The 16559-nt window shown below is 33.6% G+C and overlaps 1 protein-coding gene and 1 pseudogene across 2 annotated transcripts in view; one reads left to right on the forward strand and one right to left on the reverse strand.

The window, feature by feature from the left end:
• TLK1 (tousled like kinase 1) overlaps positions 1-16559 on the reverse strand; it is a 124563-nt gene that overhangs the window by 37751 nt on the left and 70253 nt on the right. For both annotated transcript variants that reach the window (XM_019727410.3, XM_088794489.1), the window contains 7 exons: positions 15898-15944; positions 13713-13808; positions 12255-12344; positions 10350-10442; positions 6452-6562; positions 6201-6337; positions 2958-3146 (listed from right to left, as the gene is read on the reverse strand). In XM_019727410.3, the coding sequence (XP_019582969.1) occupies positions 2958-3146; positions 6201-6337; positions 6452-6562; positions 10350-10442; positions 12255-12344; positions 13713-13808; positions 15898-15944 (763 nt within the window). The remainder of the gene's footprint in view (positions 1-2957; positions 3147-6200; positions 6338-6451; positions 6563-10349; positions 10443-12254; positions 12345-13712; positions 13809-15897; positions 15945-16559) is intronic.
• Positions 11013-11381, forward strand: LOC109445214 (cytochrome c oxidase subunit 6B1 pseudogene; annotated as a pseudogene).

Genomic DNA, 16559 nt, shown 5'->3' on the forward strand with positions numbered 1-16559 from the left:
AAAGTGCTGAGTAAGTCCTATCCTTCACGGGTCAAGAACAAGTTTTCAAGAGGAGGAACTATCTAGTATGGGATTTGAAAGATGGACAGAAATTAAGACAGTGGGTTGGAGTTTGAAAGTTGATGATGAGGAGTAGGCACTAATCAATGGCAAATGATGGCTAGAGAGGTCGGAAGATGCTAGACCCAACGTGCTTTATAAGCCATTTTAAGACTTTAGGATTCTATCATTCAAACAGAGAACTATGGTAGGGTTCTAAGAGAATGAAAAGATCATAATTTTATTTTGGAGAAAATGACTGACTGCAATGTGAACTGGACTGGAGGAAAAGACAAAGTTGAAAGGGGTGGGTGTATGTGTAAAAATAACCCAAGTAGGAGATGGTAGTAATGTGAGTTAGAATGGTATCAGTGGGGACCTACACACGTGGGTACATTTGATATATAAAAGAATTGGGGATCTACTGCATTCACCTACCCACTGACCCTTAAGAAACAAATTTACTAAATTTTTAAAAAATATCAATGGTCAAATGCTTTAATTCCAATTTATATTAGCCCCCCAAACTTAGGAAAGGCTTGAAGAAGTAGACTGTAGATGGATTTTGAGAGATGAGATTATCTCTATTTATTAATGGAAAATAATAAAAATGAATTATGAAAAATAAATGGAAGCTTGCTCTAAAATGTTAACGATGACAACCAGAATTCTGGCATGTGGAACTGAAAGACTAGTACTACCATTTACTAATAGAGAGGACATGAGAAAACGAGGGGTGTGGAGGGGAGATGGTAAGGGGTCAGGAAGGAGGATGAAAGGAGGGGGAGAGAGACTGAAATGGGAAAGATAACAGTAAATACAGTTTTTATTTTGTGTTGTGTTTTTAGTAAATACAGTTTTGAACAGGCTGCACAGGTTCCTGTGAGGTATTTAAGAACCAATATCAACTAAGCAAGGACATGACAGTCACGACTCAGATATAAATATTTGACACTCAAAAGAGAAAAGTGGACTGGAAATAGAAGTTTGGAAGTCAGCAGCATATACAAGTTAACTGAAACCCTGAAACTAGTTAATACTCAAGGAGAAGATGTAGAATGTAAGAAACATGACGGTCTAGGACAGATCCTTAAATGATACCTACATTTTACTAATGGTAGAGTAAATGATGCCCAAAGAAGAGACCAAGAAGATGTGGGCACGTAAGTTAAAATGAAAATGAGGAGAACAAGGTATTTCAAAAATTAAGGCAAGAATGAGTCTTTTGGGGAAAAATAAGAAGTCAACAACATTCAATGCTGCCAAGATAAAGACTCGAATGTCTATGGAATTTAACATCAAGGAGATAGTTAATTTTCAGTTAAGAAAGGAGAGAGTGGAAGGCAAGGCAGAAGATGTCATATGGAGAGGACAGAACATGGAGACTAGAGAAATTTATAACTCAGGGAGAGTTTGTTTGTTTTGTTTTCTAAAAGGAAGGAACGAGCAGAGAGTAAAAAGTTGAAGACAGAAGATAAAGAAGGGATCAACAGAAGAGGTCCCTGATATAGCCGGGGATGGGATTCAAAGCATAGATGAAACATTATCTTTCAAGAAAGGAGAAAAAGAATAGACCCATATAAAACAGAGGATGTATGTGTATTTTCTACTCACATAAACTTATGTAAGTTGTAGAAGAGAAAAAATAAGCTTGGATACATCTGTATGGAAGTCCCCTTATCCAGGGGGATACATTCCAAGATTCCCAGTGGATGCCTGAAACCACAGATAAAATACTAGACCCTATATAGATACCTATATCTACTATGCTTTTTCCTATACATACATACTTATGATAAAGTTTAATTTATAAATTAGGCACAGTGAGAGATTAACAACAATAACTAATAATAAAATAGAACAATTATAACAATATACTGTAATAAAAGTTATGTGAATGAGGTCCCTCTCTCTCTCTCTCAAAATACCTTATTAGAATGTACTCACCTTTTCACTTAAAGGAAGCATTTCTGGCTTCTCTTTGGCATATCTGAATTGCCAATATCACCACTCTTAGGTTTGGGGCCATTATTAAGTAAAATAAGGGTTAGTTGAACACAAGCACTGTGACACCCCAATAGTCAACCTGAATAACCAAGACAGCTAGTATGTGACTAACGGGCAGCAGCATATAGAGTGGATGCACCAACAAAGGGATGATGCACGTCCTGGGCAGGACGGAGTGGGACGGTTTGAGACTTCTCACGCTACTCAGAATGGCATGCAATTTAAAACTTATAAATTGCTTATTTCTGGAATTTTCCATTTAATGTATTTGGACTATGGTTGACCATGGGTAACTGAAGTCTCGAAAAGCAAAATGCGGATATGGCGGGACTACTGCACACCGAAATTTTAACAACGGTGTTCTCTGTGGTATCGGATCGTGATCTGTATTGTTTTATTATGTTCTTCCATATTTTCTATGATAAGCATGTAACTATTTTTTAAAATGTCTTTGTCCCTCGAATTATAAAGAGTAATACATCTTAAAGCAGAAAATTTAGAAAACAAAACCTGAAAGGGGAAAAACAATACCTAAAATCTACCAATGTATTGCTTTCATAGGTTGAGAAAATATGTGGCAGTTACATTACTTAACATTCTTTTAGAAAAAGGAACATTAATAATTGACTCTATCATTCAGACATGGAAGAAAGAGTGGAGTTCAGTCTCCTCTTAGTTACCTAAGTCTCTGTTTTAAAAGAAGATGAATAAACCTCCACTTAAAACAGTAAAAATCAAACATTTGGGGCTTATTATTAATTTAGAGGTAAATTTTCAATACTGCCTTCCTTCCTGGCCATAACTATTTCTATTACCTAAGTATTAGTTTAATTATAAATAATATCCATTACTAACATTCATGTTCACTGGCAATAATTTTAAAAAAAGAAAAATTAAAAATGTAGGCTTACAGTTGTGGTAAATTTGGTCTAAGAAAGGGATCATTTTCTGCTCCATTGACTGCTTTGTTTTTCCTTTGTTTTGGTTCAGAATTGGTAGAGGGTGCCTGAGAATTATTAGCTGTGGGAGGTTTGCGTTTGGCTAGAAGTTTCCTTTGCCTTTCAATTTCTTCCCTTTGCTGATTCACCCATTCTTGTTGCCTATATAAAGATAAACATGAAAAACCATATTAACTCTCCATTACTTTTCAGTTAAAACATGAAAATACATTAATAAACATGAAACGTCATATAATATAAATTTGTAACCTTTTGGTCCCATCCTTGGGAACCAACTCATACTTACTGTCCAGGTCTCATTTGAAACATTTATTTCTAAATGAGGTATTAACCCGCACAGTAGGAAAAAATGTGTTACCATATATATATATTCTCATGGTACCTTACAGCTCCCCACCTCCTTCTTTCTAACAAATATTCCTGTAGATACTCGATCAGAATGTGTCTGGTTGGACTACATCACTCCATGAGAACAGAGACTACATCCATTTTTATATCCTATTGTATTCAATAAATATTTGTTGAAGTAAATGTGTTATTTAAAAAAAAAAGAACTAGCAGAAATTAAGTATGGGGCAGATTTTATATATGCATCTCACTCATCACTTAGCGCTTGCAGAAAAACTTACAAAAGACAAATATGAATTCAATAAAGTATTATTTTCTAAATTCATCTGTTAAAAAGAAATTTGGGGAATGGGCAAGTGATGTTTTGAAATGAAACAAAAATTGATCTAAATATTAAAAATTTAGGAACAAAGAAATTTTGACAATTTAAAGAAAGGAAACAAGAAAATTAGCATTTGAAATTGCTTTGAAAAAATGGGCAATTAATAAAAATAAAAATATTACTGCTACCCATTCAAGAACCTAAAGCTTATTAATTCTAGAAACTAATAGATACGATGTCTCGATGTCTATTATAAGATATAGTCTGGAGATATCAGCAATTAGACCAGAACATTAAGTAGGTAACAGTCAAACTTTTTAAAACCATCCCATCATACACCTTAAACTTATTCTAACAGTAACCATATTCACCTCGCATGCTAAGAAAAAAATTTTTAAACTCTACATGATTATACTAGTATTTAGAACAAATCAAATGTTTCAATTCCTTGCTCCCCCACCCCTATTCAAACCAGAACTACAGAACTTCTACTCTGCTGATGCAGAATTGCCTTTACAAATATAATTCCTCTTCCTATGGTTCTAGCCAGGTAGGAGTACAATACGGTAGGAGTAAAAGAATCAAGAACCACCTAGGTAGAAGAGTAAAAAGGTCAAGAAAAATCTCAAGAATAGCAAAGCAAGAACAAGACTTTAATCCAGTTTACATTTGGAAGTGGAAATAAATACTTTCGATTTATTAAAAAGTTAATTTTTAAAGCTAGTTTAGAGTACAACCAAGATGTTAATATAAATAAAAAACAGCAATAACCCCTATGATTAAAATCCTAATGGAAAGTAAAGAAATACTAGAATGAATGTATAGCTAATACTTGGTTATTCAGGAATGACCACAGAATTTAGAGCCTATTGACTTAATATTACTAATTTTTTTTAATTTCTCTTCTCATCCTCCAACTACTTTGGTTTTGTCACTGATATACAGCTTGACATAAAATACATATATGTAACAAGATACAGTAGACCCTCAATAAATTCTTATTAGTGATAAGAAATGCAAGAATTATTTTTTTAAACTAGATTACCAGTTTATTATAAAAGGATGTAACTCAGGAACAGCCAGATGGCAGAGATTCACAGGGTAAGGCATGGGGAAAGATCTCCGAGCTTCCATGTTCTGTAAGTGTTCCACTCTCCCTGAATCTCCACATGTTCTAACAACCTAGAAGTCCCAATTTGGCTCTTTTTTAACAGTTCCAAGGGGAAATTTTAACTACTGGCGGAGTTTAGATTTATGTTTAATTTACATCTAAGGTTACGTTATGTAATATAGCCTTCTCTTATTGTTTACCAGGACAACTGTAGGTCTGGGTTTAGTAGCAGAGGTTCTTCCTCATAAAACACTCAAAAATTATGGTTTCTATCTCAAATGTATCCTCCTACTCTCCACTTTTACTGTCAATATTTTAGCTCAAAACTAATCGCCTTTCTTTTGGACACCTCTCCATCTGAACCGTCAACAATTTATCCTCTTTCCAATATTATTCCACCATTACCATCAGCATTATCGTTCTAAAAATTGTAACCATACACATTACATCCAAGCCTTTAATAGCTCCCCATTATCCACAGAATTAAAACCCAGACTCCCTAGCATCAAAGGACACTATCTTTCACGATGGTGTACCTAACACCCAGAACAACTGTGGGGAACAAAAGCTGAATAAATCAACAGAGATACTGAGAAGGCCATTCTGTGACAAGTCCTGGGCAGCAGTGTTTGAAACAGCAGTTTATGTGCTACTGTGTGAAACAATGCTTTGTCTCTATTTTCCATTTAACTGGATTAACTCTAGAAAGTTAACGTAGATGCTGACACTTGCTTTTCAGGTTTAAAAATTTTTTTTTTCCTGCAAAAAAAGAAGCAGCACAGATCTGAAAAAAGGAGCAGCACCAATCCTGGCTCCTTAACACAAACAGTCAACCTATCCTTACCTACCACCACCAGGTCTCAAGGAAAATTCAGTAACAACGATTTCTTTGTTTAAAAGTTTACCTCAGCAATGCTAAAGCCACATGTTCTGTTTAAGTGATTTATAAGTTATTGTATCTCTGGCAGAAGAAAAAAAAAAGCCTGTTTTTTTCCATAGGAAAAGAGCAGGCAAGTGCTGAATATTAACACTTCAGTAAGAACTAGGTAATAAGATAAACTAAGTAGAAAAATTCCACCATATATATCTATATCGGTATCTATCTATCTCATCCAATGAAAATTAAATTTTCAACAATTTTCCTCCTAAATCATCCATAAAGCTAGGTCAGTTTATATTTTGGAAAGTCATATTTAGAATAATACAACATACTGTATAGATGAATCTCAACTAGTCAAGAAGTCTGCTAAAGCTAAAATTATTTTTGTTTTATGTTCCTTTCAAATGTACTAAGTTCTGTGATCTCAAAGAGTAATAAGGAATAGATGCAGAACATAATTTTAAATCTATAATCATTGGAAGTAATGAAAACCCAAAGGAATACTACACTTTTTAAAATATAAGAATGACTAACTTCACAAGATTCTGAAATGCAAAACCATCTGTCCATTGTTCAGTAAATGAAGCACCATGTCTAACTGTTGTGAAGTGCCCAAGGCGTAATCTGTCTTGCATACTCTTCTCTCGGCTTGACAGTTTTTCTTGAGTACTCTGAAAAAAGGAGGAAAAATTGTCACTCGATTATAGTTATTTACATTTTAAAAGCATACAAGGTAAAGGGGGCTAGTAAAAGGGAAAGTAAAATTTATCAAATTTTTAACTTACCTTTTCAATAAGCAGTTTCTTGCTCATTGATATGCACTTATTTAATCGTTCTTTGTATTTTTCAAGTAATTTTTGTTGTTCATCTATTTGCCGTCTGAGATCACAGTTAGCCTATAACAGTAAGTAGAAAATGCAAAAGTCGAGAATTTGTGTATATGAAACACTTAGAAATATTTTTTAACATTTTGAATAACTTACATAAAGAAAAAGGATTAATAAGATTTAGTATTTGAGTATGATACTAAAAAAAATTTTTTAAACATCTACTTACCAGGGGATAATACTGCTACTGTGTTTCCCTGTAAATAAGACCTAGCCGTACAATCAGCTCTAATGCGTCTTTTGGAGCAAAAATTAATATAAGACTGGGTCTTATATTATAGTAAACTAAAACCAGGTAGTATCATTGTATTGTATTATATTGTATTGTTTTATATTATATTATATTATATATTATATTATACCGGGTCTTATATTATAGTAAAATAAGACCAAGTCTTATGTTAATTTTTGCTCCAAAAGATGCATTAGAGCTGATTGTCCGGCTCAGTCTTATTTTCGGGGAAATAGGGTAAATGCTGCTTAAATGTGCAGTGGAAAGTACATAGAATTTGTATCCATACTCCATGGATTCAAATCCACACTCTAAGTTATCTAGTTCAGCTTTCTTATTTCTAAAATAGGGCCAATGCCATCTTCCTCACTTAAAAATAACTGAAATATAGTATATAAAGTATCTGACATTTAAAAATGAATGTGAATCTTTCCCATCTTTTGTAACTAATATTCTCTGTTCAACTAGAGGATGACACTGTAGATGTCTATCCAATAGCTAATCATTCCCACCATCTTTTCGGCACAATATACAACTTTGCTGACTTTGTAGGCTGCCATATGCTCCGGGAAGAGGCCTCTCTCTAAGCTCAGGAGATGAGTCTGATTTCTTAAGTATAACGAGAATAACCTGGAGGGCTTGTTGGAACACAGTTAGCTGGGACCCACCCGCAGGGTCTGAGTCAGTAGATCTGAGGTAGAGTCAGTCTTAAAATGTATTTCTTGTAATTTCCCCAGTAACACTGATGCTTCTGGTCTGGAGATCCTACTTTGAGAACCACAGGTCTAGGCCAGTCATGGTCAAAGCCAAAAGACAGTGGCATAATAAAAAATGCTAGGAGAAAATAACTGCCAACCTAAAATTTATACACGTAATAAAGTTGTTCTTCAAGAAAAAGGGTGAAACAAAGACACTTTCAGAGGAATACAAATGGAATTTAGCACCGACAGATCCTCATCAGTAGGTACAATTCAAACAAAACTCCAAGTGTGTGTGTGTGTGTGTGTGTGTGTGTGTGTGTGTGTGTGTGTAACTTGAAAAACTGATTCTAACGTTTCTCTCTTACTGCAAAGGGCCAAATATAGCCAAAAAGAAATGGATATTTATTCAACCACATATCAAGATTTAATACAAAGCTACAGTAATTATGACCACCCAAATCTATTTTCTCCTTCTTCCTTAAAAATGAAAAACCAGTATTTCATTTTGGATTGGTAAGTGCCTAGCTTAAAGATACATTTCCCAGCTTCATTTGTAGCGAAGGATCGTCAGTGAGATATAAGCAGAAGTTGTTCAATGGGATTCCCAAGAAGACTGCATACAGAATTGTTGTGCTTTTTTTGTTATTCCCTTACTCTTCCTGTTTTCTGCTTAGGAACATAGCTATAACTGTGACTCTAATAAATATTTTGTATCTTGATATGACCTTCAAGATGGAAACCATACACTAAGGATGACAGAGTAAGAAAATGAAAGGAGACAAGATCCCAAATGACACGGAGGAGCCATCACACCTGGCTTCCGTTCTTCTCTCAAAAAATAACATTGCATTTCATTTAAAATATTGTTGTTTATGTTCTCTGTTACGAACAGCCAAAGACAACTACTAAATTATAAAAAAAAAAAAAAAAAAAAAATGCTGTGAAACCAGCAGATTCGAATATACAAATAGAACACAGAGCATAGCAGAGAACACAGAGCATAACAGAGAACACAGAACTAGATCCACACTTGTATATGGAAACTAGATGATATGATGGAATTGGCAGTAAAGAGTGGACTTGAAATTAAATGGGCTGGACAACTGGTTATCTTTATAGAAAAATTAAAACGAAAGCCTACTTCACACCATACGCCAAAACGAAGATTACAGATAACAACTAATATTGAAAAACAAGACTATAAAACTTCTGAAAGAAAATACAGAAGAACATCTTTATGATCTTAGAGATAAAAAGAATTCTTTTGGTATACCTTTGATAATAATTTGGTACAAATAAAACATAAACTATAAAAAGATATATTTAATCATATAAAAATTTTAAATGCATCTAAGCATCAAAAGACAGCATGAAGAAATGAAAAGACAATTCACACATTGGGAAAAATCAATATATATTGATTATCAGAGCAAAAACCTGACATCAATTTAAAAATTTTTAAATTTAATAAGAAAATGAGCAAAAAACACGATCGGTTATTTCACAGAAGAAACACAAATAGTTAACAAATATTTTAAAAGATGTTCAAAAAATAACTAGGGAATGAATAATTAAAGATACTTTTTGTTACATCTATCAAATTGGCCAAAAAAATATTTAAATCTGCTTATAAGACTTGGCAAAGGTAACGAGCAATGAGATTATTTCCTGCCCACTGCTGTTGGGCATATAAACCAATGCAACTATTTTGGGAAAAATCTGACGTTATAAAGTACAGTTGAGGATGGGCACACCCTGTACTCCTAAGCATATACCATAGAGAAATCTTTTGCCCTAGAAAACATGTACGAGAATGATCACAGCAGAACTGTGCATATTAGCAAAGAGTAGAAGCTAAACGTCTACCAAAAGCAGAAAAGATAACTTATGGTAAATCCATATAATGTCTTGCTATATAGCAGTGAAATGAACAAACATGACAATCCCACATATGTTTAGTGAAAATGAGCAGGGCAAAAGGGCACATCCAGTATAATTTTGCTTATATAATGTCCAAAACCAAACTCAAATATGTTAAGAATGTATAGATATATGTAATAAAAAAGAAACACGAAGACATAATAAATACAAAACTTAGAATAGTGGCCAATTAAAGGGATGGGAGAGACAGAATGTGATGGAATCAGGAAAGGCACACTTGATGCTTCAAAGGTATGTATGAGTCATTGTGGTAGGATCATGGATGTTGGTTTTACAGAGTTTCTATACCAATAGTTCTCAATGCTGGCTTAAATTAGAATCATCTTGAAAAGCTTTTACAAGTAAAACTACCAATGCCCAAGCCCTACATCACATCAATTTAATCAGAACTTCTCAAGGTGGAGTTTTGGCATCAGTACTTTTAATAATGTGTCTCCTACCCTTTCCATCATCCAGTGATTCTAATGAGCAGCAAAGGAGTGAAAACCACTGTTTTATACTTTACTCACATTACAAGTATATTTTTGGATGTGTCTTTTTATAAAGTTTTCATTAAAAATCTCACAGGATTGCAGCAGTTACTTCACCTTGTATAATATCAAATGTCAATTAGGTTTATAACAAAATCAATTAACTTTAAAACTCATGTGAAATGGATCTGTCATATAATAGTTGATCAAATAAAAATAAATTTAACTTCCCTCTATTTCTCCAACTGTTCCTCAGTTCACATTTTAAAGAGCTAGTAAAATAATTTTTACTTTAAAGTTGGTATTTTCAATCATGTACTTATACAACCAGGAAAGGCTTACTTTTCTTTCAGGTATGGAATTTTTTACAATGCTAACTAAGTACTTTCTTAACAAAATTTTACTATTGCCAAGTTAGTCAACCTTTTTCCCCTCCATGACTTACTACTTACCCTGAGCAAGTCATCTATACGACCTTCCTTCTTCTCCAGGTCCTGGTTTTTATTACTTTCTAATGCTGCTAATTTCAGCATTGTGAGATCAGTCTAAATGAAAGAAAGCTATTTTATTATCATACACACACACACACGTATATATCATTGCATGCAAACATAAAATTAGATTTTGCTCTGATTCTAAAAAGCAAAGAAAATATTTGAGTTTGTATATATATGTAAAGGGTATCCCAAGAAGTCTCAGTGCAGTTTTAAGTTTTAATCAGAAGTGTAAGTGCTACAAACTTACAAAGAAACATTTACATATCAATTATTTAAAATTTTAGAATATTGATATGTTTGTCATTAAAATTCAATATACCCACTGCTTTTTGCTATCAACCCTATCTGATTTTTGGACATGGCAAAAACTTTTATGAGCTATTCAGACTGAAAGCAATGTACTTATAATCCTAACCTAAAGATCATCCAAAGAACGAAGTTTTGATGCATGTAGAATAGCTTAAACATGACCTAACAGAAAAAGTCTCATGGCAATAAATCACGTAACTGAGGTGGCCAAGCAAAAACATCTACTCTCCCACTCCCCAGTCTGAGACAGTGTCATCCAAAAAATGTCACATATACACTGAGCTGGGAGCTGCTTCAGGAGTCAGCAATATGGCAGAAGACATCAAGACCAAAATCAAGAACAACCAGACTGCCCCTTGTGACAGCCGCTTCCCCAGCCAGAACCAGACCAGGAACTGCTGGCAGAACCTGGACTTCCATCGCTGTGAGAAGGCAATGGCCTCTAAAGGGGGTAATGTCTCTATGTGCGAATGGTACCGGCTTGTGTACAAGTCCCTCTGCCCCATATCCTGGGTGTCGGTCTGGAACGACCATTGGGCAGAAAGCACGTTTCCTGAGAAAATCTAATCTGGCTCCATCCCGCTTCTCCTCTGTCCTCCATCCTTCTCCCAAGGAAGTGAAGAGGGATCTGGGTACATCCCACCCTGGGATCCTGAATCATGGCGTACCTAGTAATACTTGTTGGGAAAAGTCTAAGACCATGTATATTTAAAAGAGCTGGATGATTGGGCAAGAAGCAAGGGTGGAAATAGTGCCTGGACCAGTAAGAGGGGCTTCAGAGTAATTTTTTTGTTTTCTTTTCTTTTTAATTTTTATTTTATCAAACTTTGACCACCTCCTCTGCGCCAGACAATAGAGTAATTACACAAAATAGCCTTAAGCCCTTATATGTGCTAAAATTTATCTGTGTGTTTCCTTAATTATCTGTATATTTTTTAAAACTTTTCTTATGCAATTTTTGAGCCACATGAAAATAGTATGATAAAAACTCATATGTACCCATCAAAAAAGCCACACAAAAAAACAGCCACATGTAAAAAGTTAAAATGAAGAATTCAGTACTCAAAATTAATAAAATTAAACAAATGTAACAAGGTATCTGATTAATTCAATTTTCAAATAATTTTTCTAAGTGTATACCATATGTGAATATACAAAAATATAGACACCCAAAACGAACTGCTTTAATGTCCACTTATAAAAATATAACAGCTTCATGAAGACATTGATTATATGTACTTGGATGTTAAGTTAAAAAAGAATCAGTAAACAGAGCTGACATGTTACGGTTATTTTGCTTATTTAATTTGCTTAAAACATCTATATATTTAACCAGTGTGTAATAAAGAACTAGATGATAGTAAATTGGGTGTTGCAATGTCTCACCCCCTACAAATTTTGTTGTTGTTTAGTAATTAGCTTTCTTGATGTATAATTTAATTTATGACTATATCTAAAACAAAGAGAAGACATCTTAGTTGTTTAGTTTTTGTACAAAGTTGGTCACTGGTTTCTTAGAAGTCCTACAAAGAAATTTTAATTGCTGTTTACCTGAGAAATTTTAAAGGATAACTGCTTTGGTTGTATAATAGGGTGGTCCCCAAAAGCTAACGCAGTAGGAGAAGGGCTATTAGGTCGAACCTTTAAAAAAAAAAAAAAAATCACAATGTTTACATTAGCAAGAAAAAAAATAGGCTTCTGCTTAGCAACAACTATTTAACATTTCTTAAGTTTTTATTAGAATTATAAACTGAATTAAAATATAACTGACTTTAAAACTGTTAATTACCATGTATTCAATAAGCATTCACTGAGTATCTCCCTAAATAAGGCCCAGTGAGAGACAACCATATATTCCTTGCCCTCAAGAAGCTTCCATTCTAATGCCATAAAAGAAATTTTAATGCTTTCAATCTGTTAAATAAAAGCAAGGCCAACAAATTATTTTAAAACAAATTAAAAATAGATTATTATGGTTCAAAAAGTAAAACTGAAAAGATCTTACTATAGAACCCTTAGTACTGGGGAAAATAAAGCATGCCCATCTGTAGTATAATATCAATTTACTGATGAGTTGCATGGTTTATCTAGACATTAATTTTAAAATACATTCAATGACAGTAATAGATTACATCACTATATCAATGTTATCACTACAACTCAGTTATTGTTGCCTATTACGCTTTACTTTGTATATAGCAATATGATGCGCCCCAAGGTACAAAATGAATTAAAAAACTAACTAATTATATGTCTACAGACAAGGACCAGAAAGGTACACTGCAAGCAAAAACAGGATACTTGAATAAATAAAAGATACTCTGACTTTTAAAAATCTTTAATTCATCTTTAAATTACTGAAAGCCAATATTGTTTTTCTGGTTAGCCACTGAACTTTCACATAACGAAAGTAAAGAAAAAAATAAAATTCAATATACAAAACAATGCATATAAAAGAACTAGGTCTTAAAACATTAGAGACAAACCGAAAAGTTGTAAGATAATTTTCAGATCCAAGATCCTTCTCCTATACTGAACTAAATAATCCAAGGCTGATGGCTGCTTATCTTTTCCTTAAGGATTCACAGACTGGAATTATGCTATCATTTTAGTGGTTAATTCATAATAAAGTAAGAAATTAGAAATCAGTAACTGAATACAGAATGATACACGAATATTCATATTAGTCCCACAGGCTTCACACTATTCTTTTACAGAAATAGTACTTCTGGATATAATTCAGGAAAACTTTAACTTAAGAATCTCACTTTCAGAAATAAAGTTCTAACAGCAACAGATCATTAAAAAGAATTCAACTTACCTCACACAATTTTTAAAAAAAATAAACACACACACATACACATACATACATATATACATATATACATATATACATATATATATATATGTATATATATATATATATCTTCTCAATAAAGACAACATATTATAAAAGTTATTCAGTAAACATAACTTCCCAGACATAAGACTATGTACAAAGAAACTTACCGATGAGGAAGGAGTGGAATGTGAATGTGAATTCTGAGGAGAACGGATCACAGGAGGTATGCCTCTTACTGGACTTGAGCCATTTCCACCTTGGTACTGAGGGAAAAAAGACAACATCACTATTAAAACAGGTTTCGGTAAATGTTATTTCAGACATGGCATTAAGAATTTAGGGGCAGCCGGATGGCTCAGTTGGTTAGAGCGTGAGCGCTCTTAACAGTGTTTTGCTAGTTTGATTCCCACATGGGCCAGTTGGCTGCACCCTCCACAACTAGATTGAAGACAATGAGCTGCCATTGAGCTGCCGGAGGGACGGCCGGATGGCTCAGTTGGTTAGGGCACAAGCTCTGAATAACAAAGTTGCCGGTTCAATTCCCACATGGGATGGTGGGCTGTGCCCCCTGCAGCTAAAGACTGAAAAATGGCAACTGGACTTGGAGCTGAGCTGCGTCCTCTACAACTAGATTGAAGGACAATGACTTGGAGCTGATGGGCCCTGGAGAAACACACTGTTCCCCAATAAAAAAAATTTTTTTTAAAGAATTAATTTAAATATATCTTGTTTTAAATGAAATTCAGTCGTCATTTAAATGGGCCAAGAAAAAGCAAAACTAAGGCCAGTCACAGCTAAGTCCAAAATGACTTAAGACAGAATACTGATCACAAGAACATGACAAGACTATGTCTTGCACAGACCCTGGTTTCTCGAACCTTCTGACTATATATAATTTGTTATTGTGGCAGACTCAAAGACAAATAAATTTCCCAAAAGCAATGAACATACCTTATTTTTCCTTCACATTTTAGCATAAATTAAAGTCTAAGACTCAACAATAACTTTAAGAGTTGTAGTTATAGCATTGATACAATATTATATAACATTGTTTGTTGAACCTAAGAACTTTAACATGTTTACATGCAGATGTTAGTGAACCTAATCCACCATCTTAAAACAGAATCATCATTTTCAAGATATGTTAAATATCTAAATGTTCATAGCACTATGTAAAAGAATTCTACAGACTAAGTCCCTCCCCTTTAATATCACAAAATCTAATAAAAATTGAGCATTTCTTATATGCGTGACATGCATTACAGTGCATGACTTAGCTTCATATGAAGGGAAGCCACCTAAGCTGTTCCATAGCCACCTGTCTCATTTCTCATGTTTCTGTATCAAGAACAGGAGGAGAACACAATATGCTGTGACTGGCTTCCTCTCAGGGTATTAGGCATGAACGGCAGGGACGGGGACTTCCCAGTGTGTTCATTAAACAACTTGTGCAACCTTAGGAACTTTGTCTAATTTTTTTTTACACTATAGTGCCCAGCATAACACCTGGCACGTAGTATGAATTCAAGAGATTTGAGATTTATTGATTTGAATTGATCCTATCTTTAGCAAAGATTCATAGTATTAACACTAAGGGACTCACCTCCATTAAAGACCACTAGGTACCTTGTGATCAGCAACAGTTTTACCTTAGATTCTATAAACCCAAAACACAATGGAGGATAGAAAAAAAAAATCTTTTTTAAATGCAGCTCTTCCCTTAATCAGCAAATTCTATGCTCACTCTCAAGTAAATATAAATATTTTTCAACTGAGTAGATCATGTTTGTTGGTTTAATAATCATATTAATGTTTTATAATGTGGAATTGGTAGCCAAAAGTATTTCTGTGTAGAAGCAAGGAAACATTTCAGGATTGGGTAAATTTACCACTGCTTATTCTTTTGAGGGACTCTTAGATTGACATCTCTATCATTATTTAATCTCCATCCAAAGGGCTCAGATGTTGCTGTGGTGCAGTAAAGCCTGTGTTGACAGTAGAAAGAATTCTGAACTAGAAGATGTTAGACTTCAAGTTCTACTCTTTGTTCTTCCATTTAGAATTTGTCTTTAGGTAGGCTACTTTATATTTCTGGTCCTTAGTTTCCAATTCTGTAAATACCTACTTTGCTTATATCCCAGGTAGTTACATGCTATTATGTGAGAAAGTACTTTGAAAAGTATGGTGTGCCATACCAATGTAAAAGTAAATTTTAATGTTTCTAAGAAAATAAGACATCACATAATACTGAAGCTCTGCTCTAATCAAAAGTTGACCTTGTGCTCCAAAGAAATTATTTCATCCCATAGCAGAATTATATCAAGAACTGGAGACATGCCTCAATGAACTTACTTCAAAATAGTCACTAATTTTGTGGCCACGTCCCCCAATACTTTTTCCTGAAATATAAAATTAAAAAATTTTATAGGTTAAAAAAACAAATTTTAGAGATTTAAAATCAGTCATGACTTTCAACATCAATTTTTTTAAAGTCTCAATTATTTAAAAATCAAATAAATTACATTAAAGGATCTCCCATTTTAAAAACTATTCATATTGCTTAATGTCTCCTATTTCATTAAAGCAAACCAATGAACAAAAAAAGAAAAGACAAGAGGAAGCAGCATAATTGATAAACCAATTCATACCTATAAATAATAATAAAAAAACTTTGGTTAACACAAACAATAACAAACTGACATTAACATGCTTTAACATGAATGCTATTTTTTAAAAATGTTTTCATTTTCTAAAAAAGTATTTCCAAATTAACAAGCTATTTTTTTAATAAACTAGATTTTATATATTGTTCATATATGACCATATTGATAAAGTGATCCAAATCATTACAGATCACCGTTCTTTAATTTAAAAAGTTTTGCCTTGAAACAGACTCTTCACCAGTTTTTTAAATACTGAATTAAGAAGTTGCTACTAAGAAATATAGTGTTTAGGGATACTTTCTTGGATGAGAGTTATCCATCCTTCATTGGGTGTATTCAACTCTACAGGAT

This window comes from Rhinolophus sinicus, chromosome 17, assembly GCF_057876585.1.
Source record: "Rhinolophus sinicus isolate RSI-liver-muscle chromosome 17, RSI-T2T, whole genome shotgun sequence".
NCBI lineage: Eukaryota > Metazoa > Chordata > Mammalia > Chiroptera > Rhinolophidae > Rhinolophus > Rhinolophus sinicus.